Source organism: Mixophyes fleayi, chromosome 7 (genome assembly GCF_038048845.1).
Source record: "Mixophyes fleayi isolate aMixFle1 chromosome 7, aMixFle1.hap1, whole genome shotgun sequence".
Lineage (NCBI taxonomy): Eukaryota > Metazoa > Chordata > Amphibia > Anura > Limnodynastidae > Mixophyes > Mixophyes fleayi.
The window spans coordinates 153701976-153719331 of record NC_134408.1 but is presented as its reverse complement, the minus strand read 5'-3'; the positions used below and the strand labels follow the sequence as shown (position 1 = coordinate 153719331).

Below are 17356 nucleotides of genomic sequence, written 5' to 3'. Positions count from 1 at the left end.
TCAGGCTGTCAGAGCGTTCCCTCCCTTAGGGGGCTTCTTTGGGATGTCCCCATTGTAGCAGTGTCCCCCAGAGTGGATGACTGAGAAAAGAGGATTTATGTACTTACATTAAATCTCTTTCTCTGAATCCATCTGGGGGACACTGCGTTCCCTCCCTTTTGCTCTTCTGCTGTGTTGTCTTGGTTGGTTATTCTCTTCCTTTGGGCTTTTGTATTACACTGAGGCTAGTAGGGGTTACAGAGGGGAGGAATGAGCAGCAAGTTTAGTTTGTTAACTGTTTAGGTGCCAACTCCATGCGCCCTCATACAAGCCCATTGTAGCAGTGTCCCCAGATGGATTCAGAGAGATTTAACTTAAGTACATAAATCCTCTTATTTTGCACATAAGTTTAATACTGTGTTTTTTTCATGTCACACAAATATTTTATAGCTTTATTTGTACACTGAAATTTAAAGTTGATCTAGGACATGCCCTACCCCAACTATAAATCTGCCATCACATTTTAAATTTGCCTCCCCCTCCAATGCAACATGGTTTTGCCAAGGTGCAAAGTTACCCCATTTTTTTTTGCTTTCCTTTCCTTAATGAATCAGGCCCGTAGTGTATATTGTAATATATGGCACTAACATTCCCTGTCTTTAATAGAAACTAAAGCTTGAAGTAGCTATATTATTACAAATAATGTTTCGGACATTGAGAATGTTGGTGCATGGTAATAGAGACTTAAAAGAGGATCTAGAAATTATAGACCCTTTTTGGGTGATTTCAGCTGAAATACACCTGAGGAATAATTGGAAGCCGGAAGCAGGGGTTGCACGCTAAGAGAGACAGAGCAAATTTCAGAAGAGGGGACGTGGCATCCTATAAAGCGGGAATAACCATTCCAATAAACAAAACATTGTCAGGTGGAAACATTAATTAGTTACAGTAAAGACCCAGAACAGAAGGAGGGCAGCAAAGCGGGGAATACTTGTGGTGCAGGTGATTGTCAGCTTTTCAGACAAATATAATATCTCTGTTAAGCTTGAGGATACGTGTGATGATGAAGATTGTCTATCACAAGTGAATGTGATTCAACCAATAATTTATTCCCCCCGGGATGACCCGGTGCCCATTATTTTCACAAGCTCCGTCTATGCACCACTTCACCTGCCCCATCTACATCACACCTACATGTGCCTCTGTCTGCCCACACTGACCCATTACCCTGAGATGAGAGACTGAGCTTCTGGTACGGTCGTTCAGTGTCACTTGGTATCCTGGAGTGAAAATCCGGACTGGTCAGTCAGATTGAAATTGTGTCAACGATGATTGGTCTGATCTAAATCACTATGTGAATGTAAGTATGTACGTCCAGGTTGGCGGCCAATGCGTAAGAAGAACCATATTCTATAATACATACCAGATCATTTACAGGGAACTGTTTGATCTTTTAGGGGGGTATTCAATTGTTTGTTTTAACGCGCTAAAACCCAAAAAAACGAGCGCTCTAAAAAAACTTCATATTATACGGTAATTTTGCGCGCGTAAACAGTTAATACGGTACTTACTCGCTGCCAGCGGGCTGAATTTCAGCTCGCTGCTCAGGGAGCTGCGAGATGAAATTTAGCGAGTAATTACCGTATTAACGGTAATATTTTTAGAGCGCTCGTTTTTTTTGGTTTTAGCGCGTTAAAACAAACAATTGAATACCCCCCTTAGTGTGTGATTGACATTAGGGCTTGTATATATATGAGCGACGCATTCCCTGGAAGGTGAGCGCAGTGTAAGTGACATTTATCACTAAGAGGAATCCTTCATATATACTCACCGCACACTAGATGGACCCTGACCGCAGCTGGTATCTTTATTCCATCCAGCACTGAGTACTGACAAAGCGTAATAAGTTCCTCTTAGGGATCAGTAGATTTGCGCACACAGCGCTCACCTTATGGTGAATGTAGACAACGCAGCACAGGCAGAAGATCAGCGGCTCTCACAAGGGTATAATTACAGCATAAGCATCAATAACATAATGTGCGGACGTACAGTAAGAGGCATCAACAGACACTTGTAGATTTAATCGCTTTTAATCATGTTTTTAACTGAATGAACATTTTTCTGAACGTGTGAATAAAAATCAGTATTTTCCACAGCCTCAAAAATAAAGAAAATCACCGGATTTATACATCTGGACGAAAGTAAACAGAGTAAAAGCAGATAGTACTGTAAATAAAATTATGATTACAAGAGAAAAGAACATTATACACTGATTTTATTAGCAGTCAGATTGTGGGGACTCCGCTATGGATAGTGCCTATAATCTTCCCAATCTGGCTCCCAGATGGTCTTCTGCAGGGATCCCCAAACACACTGGGGGTCATTTGTGATTGTGCAAAAGTGCGCAGCACATGTCTTCAGTGTATACTTTTGTTCAATGTGTCCGATTTGAGCCACATGCATTGATTTTGCACATAAACATAGTGTCAATGTCGCATCATACCATGGAAGAACCTGGGCAGATTGGGGTGTTTCTTGCTGAATGCAGAGTAAGTGCCCTCAGGCAAATAGGAGATTCTATTTAGGGGAGAGGTGCTCATTGTTTAAGTACAGAACTTACTCCTCTATGGAACATATACGTTTGTGAATGGTACAAGCTGCATTTTCATATTGGATCAACTTGTAGTGTAGGGTTAGTGGCTCTATAAGGGATCGTACACCAGGGACTGAGTTCAGAATTAATTAAAGTGTCTACTTAGCCTCACTGCAGCACAACACACAATGTACTTAATGTGCGACTCCTATGCAGGTCCATTGTATTTACCTAGTGTTAGCTCACGCACACTGCAAGTAACATTGAGGCCAAGAGAAGCTGAAACTGTGTGTACAGATCCGTTCACTTACATTCGTTTTTAGGCTACCTGTGTCAAAGAGCGTTAAATAGACATTGAGAAAGCATGTTAAATACTTCAGAATAACACCTGTGTGTACGAGGCCTCAGCAGAGAAAGAGAAAATCTTATAAGTAACAAAAAAACATCAGCCAATATTATCAGAGTAATTAGACAGAAAGAGCAACAGCAGCTTCTCCTGAGATCTTCACTCAATGCCTTTGGCTTTCAGCTCATCTCGAACACGTTTCAGATAATCAGGATCAGGGTACCCAAAGCTGCAAGAGAAAAATAGGGACAAATAGGTATAAATTATACTGTGCAGAACACCCCCTGCTCTGTATATAATACACATACACCCCCTGCTCTGTGTATAATACACCCCCTGCTCTGTATATAATACACATACACTCCCTGCTCTGTGTATAATACACCCCCTGCTCTGTATATAATACACATACACCCCCTGCTCTGTGTATAATACGCATACACCCCCTGCTCTGTGTATAATACGCATACACCCCCTGCTCTGTATATAGTACACATACACTCCCTGCTCTGTGTATAATACACCCCTGCTCTGTATATAATACACATACACTCCCTGCTCTGTGTATAATACACCCCCTGCTCTGTATATAATACACATACACCCCCTGCTCTGTGTACAATAGATACATCCCCTGCTCTGTATATAATACACATACAGCCACTGCTCTGTATATAATACACATACACCCCCTGCTCTGTATATAATACACATACACCCCCTGCTCTGTGTACAATAGATACACCCCCTGCTCTGTATATAATACACATACACCCCCTGCTCTGTGTACAATAGATACATCCCCTGCTTTGTATATAATACACCCCCTGCTCTGTGTATAATACACATACACCCCCTGCTCTGTGTATAATACACCCCTGCTCTGTGTATAACACACATACACCCCCTGCTCTGTGTATAATACACAAATAGACTATTTTCATCTTACTTCGCTGGGCCACCAAATCTGCTGGTTTTATGATGGATATCATTCCAGGTCACGGTGTCTGTAGCGCCAGTGGTACGAGAATCCCCCACAGTAAAGATTAATCTTTGATCAAAAGCCCTTTTCAGTAAGCGCAGGATCTCTTTGCCCTCCTTGTTATCCGGTAAATAGGCTGTGCGACTAGTACCAGAGAAATACTTTCCTGGGCGAGGATGGTTTTGCTGATATTACCAAAACAAGATAGACACAGAAACAATACAGAGTAAATTAAACATTTAATAATAAAGCAGTATGCATAATATTCTAATAAAATGAACTTGCCCATATAGATAGAAAACAGCAGAAATATTCCTGCATTAGTTTTTAGGCTACCTGTGTAGCCTTAATAATAATAAAAAAGAAGTTTGTTAACCTAAAACTTGATAAGGAAACTACAAGTGGGGGAATAGTCACAGAAGTTAGTTGGAAAGTGCTTGTAAGTACATGTAAACCCGTCAGGCGGGTAACCTTCAGGGAGAGTGCCAGGCGGGTAACCCCATAGGGAGAGCGTCAGGCGGGTAACCTGCAGAGAAAGTGTCAGGCGGGTAACCTTCAGGGAGAGCGTCAGGCGGGTAACCCCATAGGGAGAGCGTCAGGCGGGTAACCTTCAGGGAGAGCGTCAGGCGGGTAACCCCACAGGAAGAGCGTCAGGCGGGTAACCCCACAGGGAGAGCGTCAGGCAGGTAACTTGCAGGGAGAGCGTCAGGCGGGTAACCTTCAGGGAGAGCGTCAGGCGGGTAACCCCATAGGGAGAGCATCAGGCGGGTAACCTTCAGGGAGAGCGTCAGGCGGGTAACCTTAAGGGAGAGCGTCAGGCGGGTAACCCCATAGGGAGAGCGTCAGACTGGTAACCTTCAGGGAGAGCGTCAGGCGGGTAACCCCACAGGGAGAGCGTCAGGCGGGTAACCCCATAGGGAGAGCGTCAGGCGGGTAACCTTCAGGGAGAGCGTCAGGCGGGTAACCCCACAGGGAGAGCGTCAGGCGGGTAACCCCATAGGGAGAGCGTCAGGCGGGTAACCCCATAGGGAGAGCGTCAGGCGGGTAACCCCATAGGGAGAGCGTCAGGCGGGTAACCCCATAGGGAGAGCGTCAGGCGGGTAACCTTCAGGGAGAGCGTCAGGCGGGTAACCCCACAGGGAGAGCGTCAGGCGGGTAAACCCACAGGGAGAGCGTCAGGCGGGTAACCCCATAGGGAGAGCGTCAGGCGGGTAACCCCATAGGGAGAGCGTCAGGCGGGTAACCCCATAGGGAGAGCGTCAGGCGGGTAACCCCATAGGGAGAGCGTCAGGCGGGTAACCCCATAGGGAGAGCGTCAGGCGGGTAACCCCATAGGGAGAGCGTCAGGCGGGTAACCTTCAGGGAGAGCGTCAGGCGGGTAACCCCACAGGGAGAGCGTCAGACTGGTAACCTTCAGGGAGAGCGTCAGGCGGGTAACCCCACAGGGAGAGCGTCAGGCGGGTAAACCCACAGGGAGAGCGTCAGGCGGGTAACCCCACAGGGAGAGCGTCAGGCGGGTAAACCCACAGGGAGAGCGTCAGGCGGGTAACCCCATAGGGAGAGCGTCAGGCGGGTAACCCCACAGGGAGAGCGTCAGGCGGGTAACCCCACAGGGAGAGCGTCAGGCGGGTAAACCCACAGGGAGAGCGTCAGGCGGGTAACCCCATAGGGAGAGCGTCAGGTGGGTAACCCCATAGGGAGAGCGTCAGGCGGGTAACCTTCAGGTGGAGTGCCAGGCGGGTAACCCCATAGGGAGAGCGTCAGGCGGGTAACTTGCAGAGAATGTGTCAGACAAAGAGAACTGCATGAAACACATGAGCCCATGAAGCCCCCAGGAAGCGAGTCAGCCAGTAAGGCAGGAGCCCCACAAGACATTCCACAGGTTTAGTTGCCCTGTCAGTGGGTTAGTTGTTTTTTATGATGATTTTACATGTTTCAGATTTTTTCCTACCGTTTGGACAACAATGGATGAAGAAAGATTTTTTTTTTTTATGTAATAAAGCCGTGAACAAAGGTTAAACGTTATCTGAATATTGTGTATGTGTGTTATTTACTCTTTTGGTACATAGGGAGCTCTGTCTATGATACTTGGAACAATGGGATGACAAATCGTGTTAGTTACCCTGATCCGCTCTGACCAGCTTGGGGCTGTTTTTTTACTATAGCAGAGGAACCGCAAGGTCACAGTCTCCATGTTAGTGTGGAAACCAGACCAGGCAATCTAAGACTGGGGCAGTTTGAAGATCATGGGGGAAGGGCAGCTCCCCATTTTCTAATTCCTTATTTTACTTTTGACACGGTGCGCTGGGTATGGGAAGTGTTGTATTAGAGACCGATCTCCATCAGTTCTGAGCTGATGCAAAAATCAAGTCTTTGGTCAGTGTGTAAATGGCCGGGATCCCCTCCGTGGGGCGGGGAACGCTCCTGAAAATGATCTCTCGGAATGATATTGTGTTTCTGCACTGCTCCGTAATTCTCCAGTGTGCTTCTTCCATACATTAGCAGGAACACCTCCCCTCCACAACCTGAGGGGCACAGTGCTCTGTCTGCACTGCAGAGCGGAAGCATTTCCTCAATTACCTCCACTTACGGTTGGGAACACTAAGCTGAACCTTATGGTAATGTAAACGGACAGTTTGGCTCCACCATGTTATATAATAAGTTGGATGTTGAGTAGATTTGCCCTTCTAGACACAGAATATCCCATTGTATCACTGCTTATCTGAGTACAACGGAGTTAATGACCTTCACACTCACCTTCTGACTGCCGCTTTGGATGTTGTAGTGAATCTCAATGGTTCCACATCCTAGAAATCCCTGCAGAGATTCTCTCAGTACTTTGTCTGACATAGTTCCATCTGGCTGATTACCGGTAAGAACCCCGTATGAGACGCTACATATTGGGCAGACTGGCTTGTGTGTCATGGCTTCCCGGAGACAATCAGCGCAAAATACATGCTTACATTTAGACAGAGCTTCTTTATTTTGTATCTTGTCCAGGCAAATAGGACATTTATCCTCCTGATCATCAGTGTCCATCGGCTCCTCAGTGTCACCTCCAGAGGCTGCAGCTTCCGGAGCTCCCTGCGGGTTGCAGAATCCAATGAGCTTCTCTCCAGCAAAAGCCACATGGATTGGAGAACCGATCAGGGCCACGGACCCTTTGGAATATTCCAGAATAATATCTACGCCTCCTGACTGCAGCTCTTTGTGAAACGGACCAAGGATTCCTTCTTTCAGTTCTGGTTTCACAGTGATTATCTTTTTCTCGATGTTAGTGATAGTCTTCTGCAGAAGGCTGATGAAGCTGTGACAGGCATAAGGGCCAAGGTCAGGGGATCCATTTAAAGCTCTGAATGTGACACATACACTTCTGCCTTTGCTCCGTTCCTCCATCTTCACATTGTACTTCTGCTCAATGTCTCTAATCTCCCTGTATTTTAATTTCTGTAAGATATCCATGTGTCCCACGTCTACTAAGACCTCAGTCTCATCTCTGGAGGAGATGGTCACAACTCTACGAGGCAGGACGGGTTTAACTTCACCCTTTTCTAGTAGTTCTACAGCTTTGGACAATTCATATTCAGGTCCACGAAGAACTATTTTATCTCCATCCTCTATCACTAATATTTTGCTGTATCGTTCTTTTATGAACTGTTTCATGTCTTGTGGTAGAACTTTAATGCCTGATAAAGACACTTCTTTCTGCCCCCAGTCACTGGTAATTTTTTGGATCTTAGTAGTAAAACGTTGCTTGGCATGATCAACGGCGGAATCCGATCCCAGAGAATAGAATTTTATGAATGCAGATTCCTGTGATGTGTTTACATGGGATATTCTCACTTTACATTGAGTCTCTATGTTTTTCGCTTCCTCTGGGTAAATCTCCTGAAAATATTTGTATAAAGCTTCAGGAACACATAAACAGTCCTCCAGATCCTCCGTCAAGCTCTTCTCTGTCCTGCTCTCTGACGATCTATTTATCTTACCTCCTAGTTGCTCCTGGAGATAGTTGTGCAGTTTATTTATCTCACTAAAGGTTCCTCTCACCTTGATGACTTCACGTATCGGCTCCATTTTTATATACGGAAACTTGTGTTGCATTTCCTGTATTATCACCTTGCCGATCAAGTCAATATTTAATTGTGCTAAAACTATAGGAAAGATCTATAAAATAAATAAAAAAATAAAGGTGAGATGAAGATAATGCTCATATTCCTAACATTATTCTATTTAGAACTCTATAGGATGCACATTATAACATAAGCACCTATTGGGGAAGGCTAAAAGCAAACTATGCCAATATATAAATGGGTGCGTATGCCCAGACCCACCACTGTATCTTCCGTCTGACGTCAGCAGGTTCCAAATTACTAGTGTGTACAGATATTCTCGGTAATGATTCAAAAACTGCTGAATTTGATGTATGCTGAAACGGTGGGCAACATAAACCCAGCTCCCTGTAGGAAGATACACTCTGCTTGAAAGTGTATCTAACCAACAGTGATAGCTTGTGTAGGGATTATACTTACAAAATAGACCTGTGGCTCAATAAAGACCATTTTAGTAAAAATTATAAGAAAGAGATTTACTTTAATTATGACTCTAATGTGGTTAGATGCTATTGATCAACAACATTCCTGTTTCATACAGACTGAGATGTTGTCGAAGCCCCTCCCTGTGAGCCTCCCATTCACGTGTGGGCTGGGCCAGAAACCGCATGTAACCTTTAACAAAAGAATGTGGCTGTCAGGATAACACCATCCCCATTCCTTGAGCAAATATTTATCTTTCAAGTCACATGGCATATTATAATAATACGGGAAAATAATTTTACCATGAGGAATTGGAGAACGTCACAAATACAAATGTATTACTATGGAAATGATCTGCTGACATGTTTTTGAAGTAATATGGTGGTAAAACAAAGAAAGCCATTTATTAAAAAGAATTTACCAGTGTTTGAATGACACAAACTTGGTTGAAAGAGTCAATCACAGAGTCATTTTAATATATCACATTTTCAGTTGACTGACAAGGTACATTTGGATATCAATGGAGGTATTATTCAGTTATTATTAAAATAAAGTGTAAAGATTTAGTAAAAAGATAAAAAGCCCAGGAGCAGATCAATATTAAGTCATTTTTAAACAAATATCCTGTTGCAAAATGATTTTTCAGCATTAAGATGAGTAAGTTGTATTGTACATTTTCTAGATCTATATTTGTGTTTTTTACATTGATATGTACTTTGGTGATTGGTGTGGTATGAATAGTGTAACATTGCTTCTCGGCCTTTTGGCTAAGGTCAAGTGTAGATGCCCATGTACGTAGTAGTGGCTTAAAGACACCCCCTATAGGCGATTGGCCGTCACCTAGTCCTCTGGCCAAAAGGCCCCTGGTTAGAAAGGGCCGGGAGTGCCTGAAAATTCACTGGTGATGGGGAAACTGAAGCACCCTTAATAGTGAACAGAGTATGGCACTGAACACTAAGCACTTTCATTTCCTTTCATCATTTTTCATTTCTTGGTCCTGGCCTTTTGGCTGGACCATAAATCTTTTTAAACCCACCGGCCATTAGGCTGGGGCCTGCGGGCACTTATTTATTTATTGCCACATAGCACTTATCACAAGTAACTTTTTATGTTTTTCTTTTTTTTTTATTGATGTGGAGTACCACATTTTGTCGAGGTTTGGGTATAGACCCTTATGGGTGACCCTCTCTCCCCAAGTCATCTGAGGCTCTCCTCTTATGGGGGAAACTGAAGAACCAGTCCCCCGGGGGAAGCTTCGGCCAACCTCGGGGTAAAGACCTGTCACTCACCGGACTGTGAGTGCCTCTTCTCCCGTTGTTAGGAACCGTGGCCGTCCGCCATCCTGATGGTCTGCGCATGCGCAGCCTCTATGAACCCTTCAGACCTGTTGCTTTTAGTTAATTGGCTGATCAGGCAACACTCCCTATTTAAAGTACCTGTGGTCATTACCTGATCTTGGAGTCTCATTCCCTGTGAGTCTCTGAAGGTGTTCCTGTGTTTCATCGTGTCTTCAGCTCCAGCTGATTCCTCGCTACTGCATTACCGGTTTCCAGACCGCTTCAACTCTCCTGTGTTTCATCGTGTCTTCAGTTCCAGCTGATTCCTGTCTACTGCATTACCGGTTTCCAGACCGCTGCAACTCTCCTGTGTTCATCGTGTCTTCAGTTCCAGCTGATTCCTCGCTACTGCACTGCCGGTTTCCAGACCGCTTCAACTCTCCTGTGTTTCCTCGTGTCTTCAGTTCCAGCTGATTCCTCGCTACTGCATTACCGGTTTCCAGACCGCTTCAACTCTTCTGTGTTCATCGTGTCTTCAGCTCCAGCTGATTCCTCGCTACTGCACTGCCGGTTTCCAGACCGCTTCAACTCTCCTGTGTTTCCTCGTGTCTTCAGTTCCAGCTGATTCCTCGCTACTGCATTACCGGTTTCCAGACCGCTTCAACTCTTCTGTGTTCATCGTGTCTTCAGCTCCAGCTGATTCCTCGCTACTGCATTACCGGTTTCCAGACTGCTTCAACTCTTCTGTGTTCATCGTGTCTTCAGTCCTAGCTGATTCCTGACTACTGCATTACCGGTTTCCAGACCGCTTCAACTCTTCTGTGTTCATCGTGTCTTCAGTCCTAGCTGATTCCTGACTACTGCATTGCCGGTTGCCTGACCGCTTCAACTCTCCTGTGTTTCATCGTGTCTACTATTCCTGCTGACCTCCGCAAGAATCATCATTGCTCCACTCGTGTTATGTTCTCTGTCTGTGTGCTTCACAGACACGGATTATCGCTACCACTCTCCTGTGGCCTCTACTCGTGTCGGCGTTCAGCCGCTCAGCTATCCCTGTGTTTCTCTCGTGACAGCCTGCTCAACTGAACCGCGGTATGCTTATCTTTTATTGACTTTACCAGTTTATTGCATATCCGCTTGGACTGTGTTCTGCTCATCTACGGAGTCCTCTATCTCACGAAGTTATAGATGCTATTGACTTTGTCTCATATGACCTGGATCTCAGTAGTGACTTTGTATCTTCAAGCAGCGCTAGACATTTGCTATTGTATATTATATACCATTGGAATCAAGTTCCTTGTGCTCTCCGTGTTACCTTTGATGCTCCACTCATCTACCCTAGTGCCTATCCTCACCTATATATGCAGTGGTACAACTTGCTGTACGCAGACCACTGACTTCCCCCGTTACCTACTTGCACCTGGAACCAGTCCCGTCACTACAAGCAGTGGTACAACTTGCTGTACGCAGACCACTGACTTCACTACCTCCTATCTATCCCTGGACATTCCTCTCACTATAGCAGTGGTACAACTTGCTGCACGCAGACCACTGACTTTCCTCATGTCTTCACGTCCATCAAGATCCTCGTGTTCATATTGTTTAACCCATAACCTGTTGCTGCTAGTCATAGACCTTCCTCTAGCATCCTCTCACCATCTGCTGATTCTCCTGTCCTGCTAGTCACCCTGCTACCAGAAGACCACTGTGTGCATACACTACTCTGGTAAGACTACATCTGGTGATATCCTGGGCAAAGACTCCTAGTGCCCGTGACAAGACGCTTGCCTCCTAAGGGTCCTTTTGGCTCCGGAGGCCGGGAAAGTTAAGGGGCTCTACCTAGGTTCGGCGAAGAAGTGCCCGAAGATCTCCTTTTTTCACTCTCTGGGGCCTTCTGGCTCCTGAGAGAAGGGGCCCTTTCCCTTCTGGGTACCCAAGCCCCCAGCACAGTCACAGACTGCACTGGGTGATTTGGAGCACGCACCTCAAACTTAATAAGAAAAAAAAATTAGCAGTGTATCATAATGTATCATCTCTTAATTGAGTAATATATAAATGAATGAACTCACCACAACCCCTGTGGAAGCCAGTTTACTTGATGAAGCATATTGGGCAGGTGATTGTGGTGGCAGATACTTGTAGTTACATTGGATGAAGAATTAACACGAAAACTACAAAAACGTTCACGTAAAGCAGAACGTCACTGGCGTAAATCTTGTACCTCTAATGATTTCATAACATATACTGCTATCTACCACTCCTATAGAAATTCTCTGGACACTGAAAAACAAACATCCTTCCAATCTCTCATCTATGCTCAGGCTTCTAACCCCAAATGCCTTTTTAACATATTTAAATCTCTTCTCAATCCTCCCACCCCAAACCTTCAGACTACCATCAGTGACCAGGATCTTGCTTCCTATTTGAAGAATAAAAAATAGATAAGATCAGACTTGTAATGGTATCATCTCCCTCGACAATCAATCAACTCAATTAGTTTGTAGCACCCTCTGACACTCTCTCTTCATTTGATCCCACAAAAGAGGAAGTTTCTACTCTCTTCTCATCTTCCTACTCTACCTCCTGCCCTCTTGATCCCATACCCTCACAAATTAGTAAGTACCTGTCTCCTGTGGTCATTCCCCCTCTAACTAAAATCTGTAATCCCTCTCTCTCTACTGGTATATTTCCATCACTATTCAAGCATGCAGTGATTACTCCCATTTTGAAAAAACAAAATTCTGACCCAAATTCTCTCTCAAATTACCACCCCATCTCCCAGCTCCCATGCACCTCCAAGCTTCTCGAGAGAATTGCTTAAACTCACCTCACACACTTTCTTACAGCAAACAACCTACTGGATTCTCTTAAGTTAGGCTTTCGCTCTCAACACTCCACAGAGACTGCGCTGACCAAGGTTGTCAATTCTTTGATCACAGCAAAAACTGAAGGCCATTTTTCTCTTCGAATTCTCCTGGATCTCTATGCAGCATTTGACACTGTTGACCACTCTCTCCTCATACAAACACTACAATCCCTAGGTCTTGAAAGCAACGTCCTATCCTGGTTCTCATCCTACCTATCTAATTGCTCTTTCAGTGTTAATTTCTCTGGATCCACCTCTGCTCCGCTTCCTTTATCAGTTGGGAGTATCACAAGGCACAGTCCTAGGTCCTCTGCTATTCTCTATCTACACCACTTCTCTTGGAAAATGAATAAGCTCCTTTGGATTTCAGTATCATCTCTATGCGGATGATACACAAGTCTATCTATCCTCTCCTGATCTCTCACCATCTGTGTTGTCTCGCGTTACTGACTGTCTTTCTGCTATTTCATCTTGGACGTCTTCTTGCCAACTCAAACTCAATCTTTCAAAAACTGAATTAATAATATTCCCACATCAAAAAAAAGGATTTTTATACTTAGGATAAATCCGTTTCTCTGATTCCATCTGGGGGACACTGCTACCGTGGGGGTTGTATGAGGGGAGTGTGGAGTTGGCACTTAAGTAGTTAACTTGTTTAATGTATCAATGCTGACTGACCTCTCCCCTCTGTGACCCCTGTAGCTCCTCAGTTTAATTATAAAGCCCCAAGGAAAATAGGCTAAACAACCAAAGAACATATTGCAGAAGAGCAGAAGGGAAGGAACGCAGTGTCCCCCAGATGGAATCAGAGAAACGGATTTATCGTAAGTATAAAAATCCTCTTTTTCTTGCATCCTATCTGGAGGACACTGCTACCATGGGGACGTTCTAAAGCAGCCCCCCTAAGGGTGGGACCACTCTGACAGCCCGGCACGTAGAGCCCTATGGCCAAAATTGGAGTCTTTAGACGCACAGACATGGAATTGATAGAATTTAGTAAACGTATAGACTGAGGACCAGGTGGTTGCTCTGCAAAGTTGGTCTGCTGAGGCCCCATTTCTCGCGGCCCAGGATGCCCCACCGAATGGGCGGTAAGGCGATCTGGCATCGGCCGGTTAGCACTGATGTAAGCCTGCCTAATGGTTGCAGTAATCCATCTGGCAATGGATTGCTTTGAGGCCGACCAGCCTTTTTTGTGAGGGTCAAACAGGATAAATAAGGAATCAGTGCGTCTAATGTGGAACCACAATTTCCTGGTTCAGGTTAAAAGCCGAGACCACTTTAGGTATGAAGGAAGGAATAGTCCGTAGAACTGCTCTTTACTCGTGAAAAACCAAATATGGTTCACGACACGAAGGGCTCCTATCTCTGACACTCTACGAGCTGATGCAAGTGCGAGAAGGAAGGCTACTCTCCATGTTAAGAACCTTAAATCAGCTGAATGTAATGGTTCAAAAGGAGGCCCTTTAAGCATATAAAGTACCAGGCTGAGATCCCATGGAGCTGTAGGCAGTACGTAAGGCGGTTGTATATGCAAGACTCCCTGCAGAAAAGTCTTAACATCAGGCATGTCCGCCAATCGAAGGTGAAAGAAAACTAAAAGGGCTGATATTTGTACTTTTAGAGAGTCCAAACGGAGACTCCCATCCAGGCCATCTTGGAGGAATGCCAGAAGACGGGGAAGACGAAAGGCTGATGTATGGCATGGCCAATTTTCACACCATCTGATATAGGTGCGCCAGATGTGATGGTAGATACGAGTGGAAACTTACTTGTTAGCCCGCCTCGAAGAGCCATTAGCATGGCCTTTTGTTCTAGAATGTTGATGGACAGGGAGGACTCCTGAGTTGACCAAAGGCCTTGAAGGCATAAGTGAAGGGCTACAGCCCCCCACCCCATCAAGCTGGCGCCCAGGACCACGGGGAAAAGGACCTGCCTGCCGCTAGGTGATCCTGGACCAACCACCACTGAAGAGATTCCTTCGCTTTGGATGACAATTTTATCCTCTGGCGATCCAAATGTAGATGTGAACCTGACCACTTGGTTAAAAGATCCCAGCGGGAATGGAACCGACCATAAGGAATTGTCTCGAATGTCGACACCATCTTCCCTAGGAGGTGCATGTGTAAGTGAACGGTTGGACTGGGAGTGGCCAGGACCAGCATAATTAGTTCTCGTAACAATCTGGTCTTGTGCTCCGGAAGAAACACCTTTTGTTCCCTGGTGTCTGTGATGAGCCCCAGGAAGGTCATCCTCTGGCAGGGAATCATTTGAGATTTTTTTAAGTTTATCAGCCATCCATGGTGCTCCAGGATCCTGATGGTAAGCGCCAGGTGCTGTTGTAATAGATTCGCTGATGTGGCCTTAATGAGGAGGTCGTCTAAATATGGTATTATTTTGACCGCTCTGGAACGAAGGCATGCCGCCATCACTGACATTATTTTTGTGAAGACTCTGGGCGCTGTGGAAAAGCCGAAGGGGAGAGCCTGGAATTGGTAGTGGGCTGAACCTACCGTGAATCTGAGAAGTGACTGATGTCCTTCCCAGATGGGGACATGAAGATAGGCGTCCATTATGTCTATTCACGCTAAAAAAACGCTAAAAATTCGTCTGCCTCCAGTCCATTGATCACTGATTGGAGAGACTCCATGCGAAATCTGTCCATCTTCAGGTGTAGATTTAACATTTTTAAATTGAAAATGGGTCAGAATGAGCCATCCGGTTTCGGAACCAGGAACAGATTTAAGTAGAACCCTTGTCTCTTCTGATTGTCTGGTACCGAGCAAATGACTCCTGCAGAAAGAAGACAAGCGACACAGAGTTGCATCGCCTGTCTCCTTTCTGGATCGCGGGGTATGTCGTAAAGAAGCAACGAGGGGCCGGGCCTGCAAGGTCTACCATGTACCCTCTCGGCATTATTCTGCAAATCCAAATGTCTTGGGAGGCCGCTATTCACTGTTCCTTGAATAGACTCAACCGCCCCCCCCCCCCCCCACCCTCCCCCACTCCTGCTGCTGCAAGAAGGGGTGGGTGAGAGTCAGGAAGCAGGTTTTTCTTGAACTTTATCAGACGGACGTCTCGTGGAGGGGGAGGGTCTGCCTCTGAAGGAATGCCCCCTGCTACCAGATGGTCTTCCTCTGGCCGTCTGACCTCTAGTAAAGGAGCCTCCCCGAAATGGCTGTCTAAAGGAGCCAAAAAAAGGAGGTATTCTTAGGCACATTTACTGGTACAAAAGTACTTCTGCCACCCGTGGCCTGACAAATGATATTGTCCAATTCAGGCCTGAACAATACTGCGCCTGAATAGGGTAAGGTTTCAAGCGATTTTTTAGATTCTGTGTCAGCATCCCAGGACCTCAGCCATAGGGTCCTTCTAGCTGCCATCGCTGAGGCTGAAATGAAGGACGAAATAGAGGCTGCGTTCTGGGCCGCCTCTTATAAGTATCCAGACGCCTCTTTCAGATGTAGGGCTAGGGGAAGCAATTCTGACTCCTGCAGTCCCTCTGCCAGCTGTTCTGCCCATGTTTCCATCGCTCTGGCAACCCATGCCGATGAAAACATGGGCTTGATGGAAGTGCTTGCTGCTACATAGATAGATTTTAGATGACCCTCAACCTTGCGGTCAGTGGTATTCTGTAGGGCCACTGTTCCTGGCACCGGAAGCATAGTAGGACGAGCTAAGCGAGCAACCGTTGTATCAACTTTTGGAATCTGCTCCCATTGGGCCAAATCCTCCTCCTGTAACGGGTACAGGGTGAGGAATCTCCATGGAATGGTAAACTTCCTGTCCGGCTGTTTCCAAGCAGCCTCTGCATTGTCTGTGAGTTCCACTGACGGAGGAAACCGGATTGCGCGTCTTCTCATTTTTTGAAAAGGCCCTGATCCAAAGATTTGGGTTCATCCAAATCCATAAGATCCAGAGCTTTCCTGACGTCTAAGACCAGATCCTCAATACGGTGATGTCTAGGGCAATCGTCCTGATCCGTGATATGTGTAGAGTCAGAATTAAAAATAACCTCACCTTCCTCTTCTGATGATTTCTCAGAATCAGAGAGGGATAGGAGGGGATTTGTAGACGAGACCTCTTATTGGTAGAAAGCACCGTTCTTGGCGCTTCTAGAAGGCGGTTTAGTCTGCCTAAGCCTCTTACCAAGCAGGACCAAGCAGGTTCTCCGGAGGAAGAGCCTGGCTTAGTGGGCAGTGAAGATGTTCCGATGTCCCTGCGGTCACTGGCATCCCTGTAGTCACAGGGAGGACAGTTTCCCCCGAAGCTGTGGGGAGAACGGCAGAAACTGCTGTTAACCCCGTAGACTTAGTAAGCAGTTGGTGCAGTGTAGTAACCGACTCCGCCAGGGAAGATACCTATGACGGTTCCTCCGGCAATGGTAGTACGTTATCCTGGGCCTGCATAGAGAGTGTCCCTGCGTCACAGTCAGTACAAAGTGCCCCCAGGTCCTTTTGTCCAATAGGCAACTTAACTTTGCATTTTGAACATGTGAAATATTTTGTAAAAGGTGCTTTTCCCTTATCAGACATATTTTTAAGAGGAAAACACACTGAAGTAACAGAATGCAGTCACACAAGGTATAGTGTGAAAATATATACAAGAATAGTAAGTAATCTCTAACAGACAGGTTATATCTTGTAACAAACAGTATGAGAAAATGCAAGTTGGCTAAGTAGAATCTAATATACATATAATCTACTAGCAACACAATAACCAAGCATATATATATATATATCTAATATGAATATTAAGAAAAAGTCAGATAAGGAGGA

At 45.5% G+C, this 17356-nt stretch overlaps 1 protein-coding gene across 3 annotated transcripts in view; it reads right to left on the bottom strand.

Annotated features, from left to right (window-relative positions):
• Window positions 1-2050: 2050 nt before the first annotated feature.
• The window catches only part of DTX3L (deltex E3 ubiquitin ligase 3L), a 30023-nt gene continuing 14717 nt past the window's right edge, over window positions 2051-17356 (bottom strand). For all 3 annotated transcript variants that reach the window (XM_075181242.1, XM_075181243.1, XM_075181241.1), the window contains 3 exons: window positions 6658-8067; window positions 3868-4085; window positions 2051-3147 (listed from right to left, as the gene is read on the bottom strand). In XM_075181242.1, the coding sequence (XP_075037343.1) occupies window positions 3078-3147; window positions 3868-4085; window positions 6658-8067 (1698 nt within the window). In that variant the 3' untranslated portion in view covers window positions 2051-3077. The remainder of the gene's footprint in view (window positions 3148-3867; window positions 4086-6657; window positions 8068-17356) is intronic.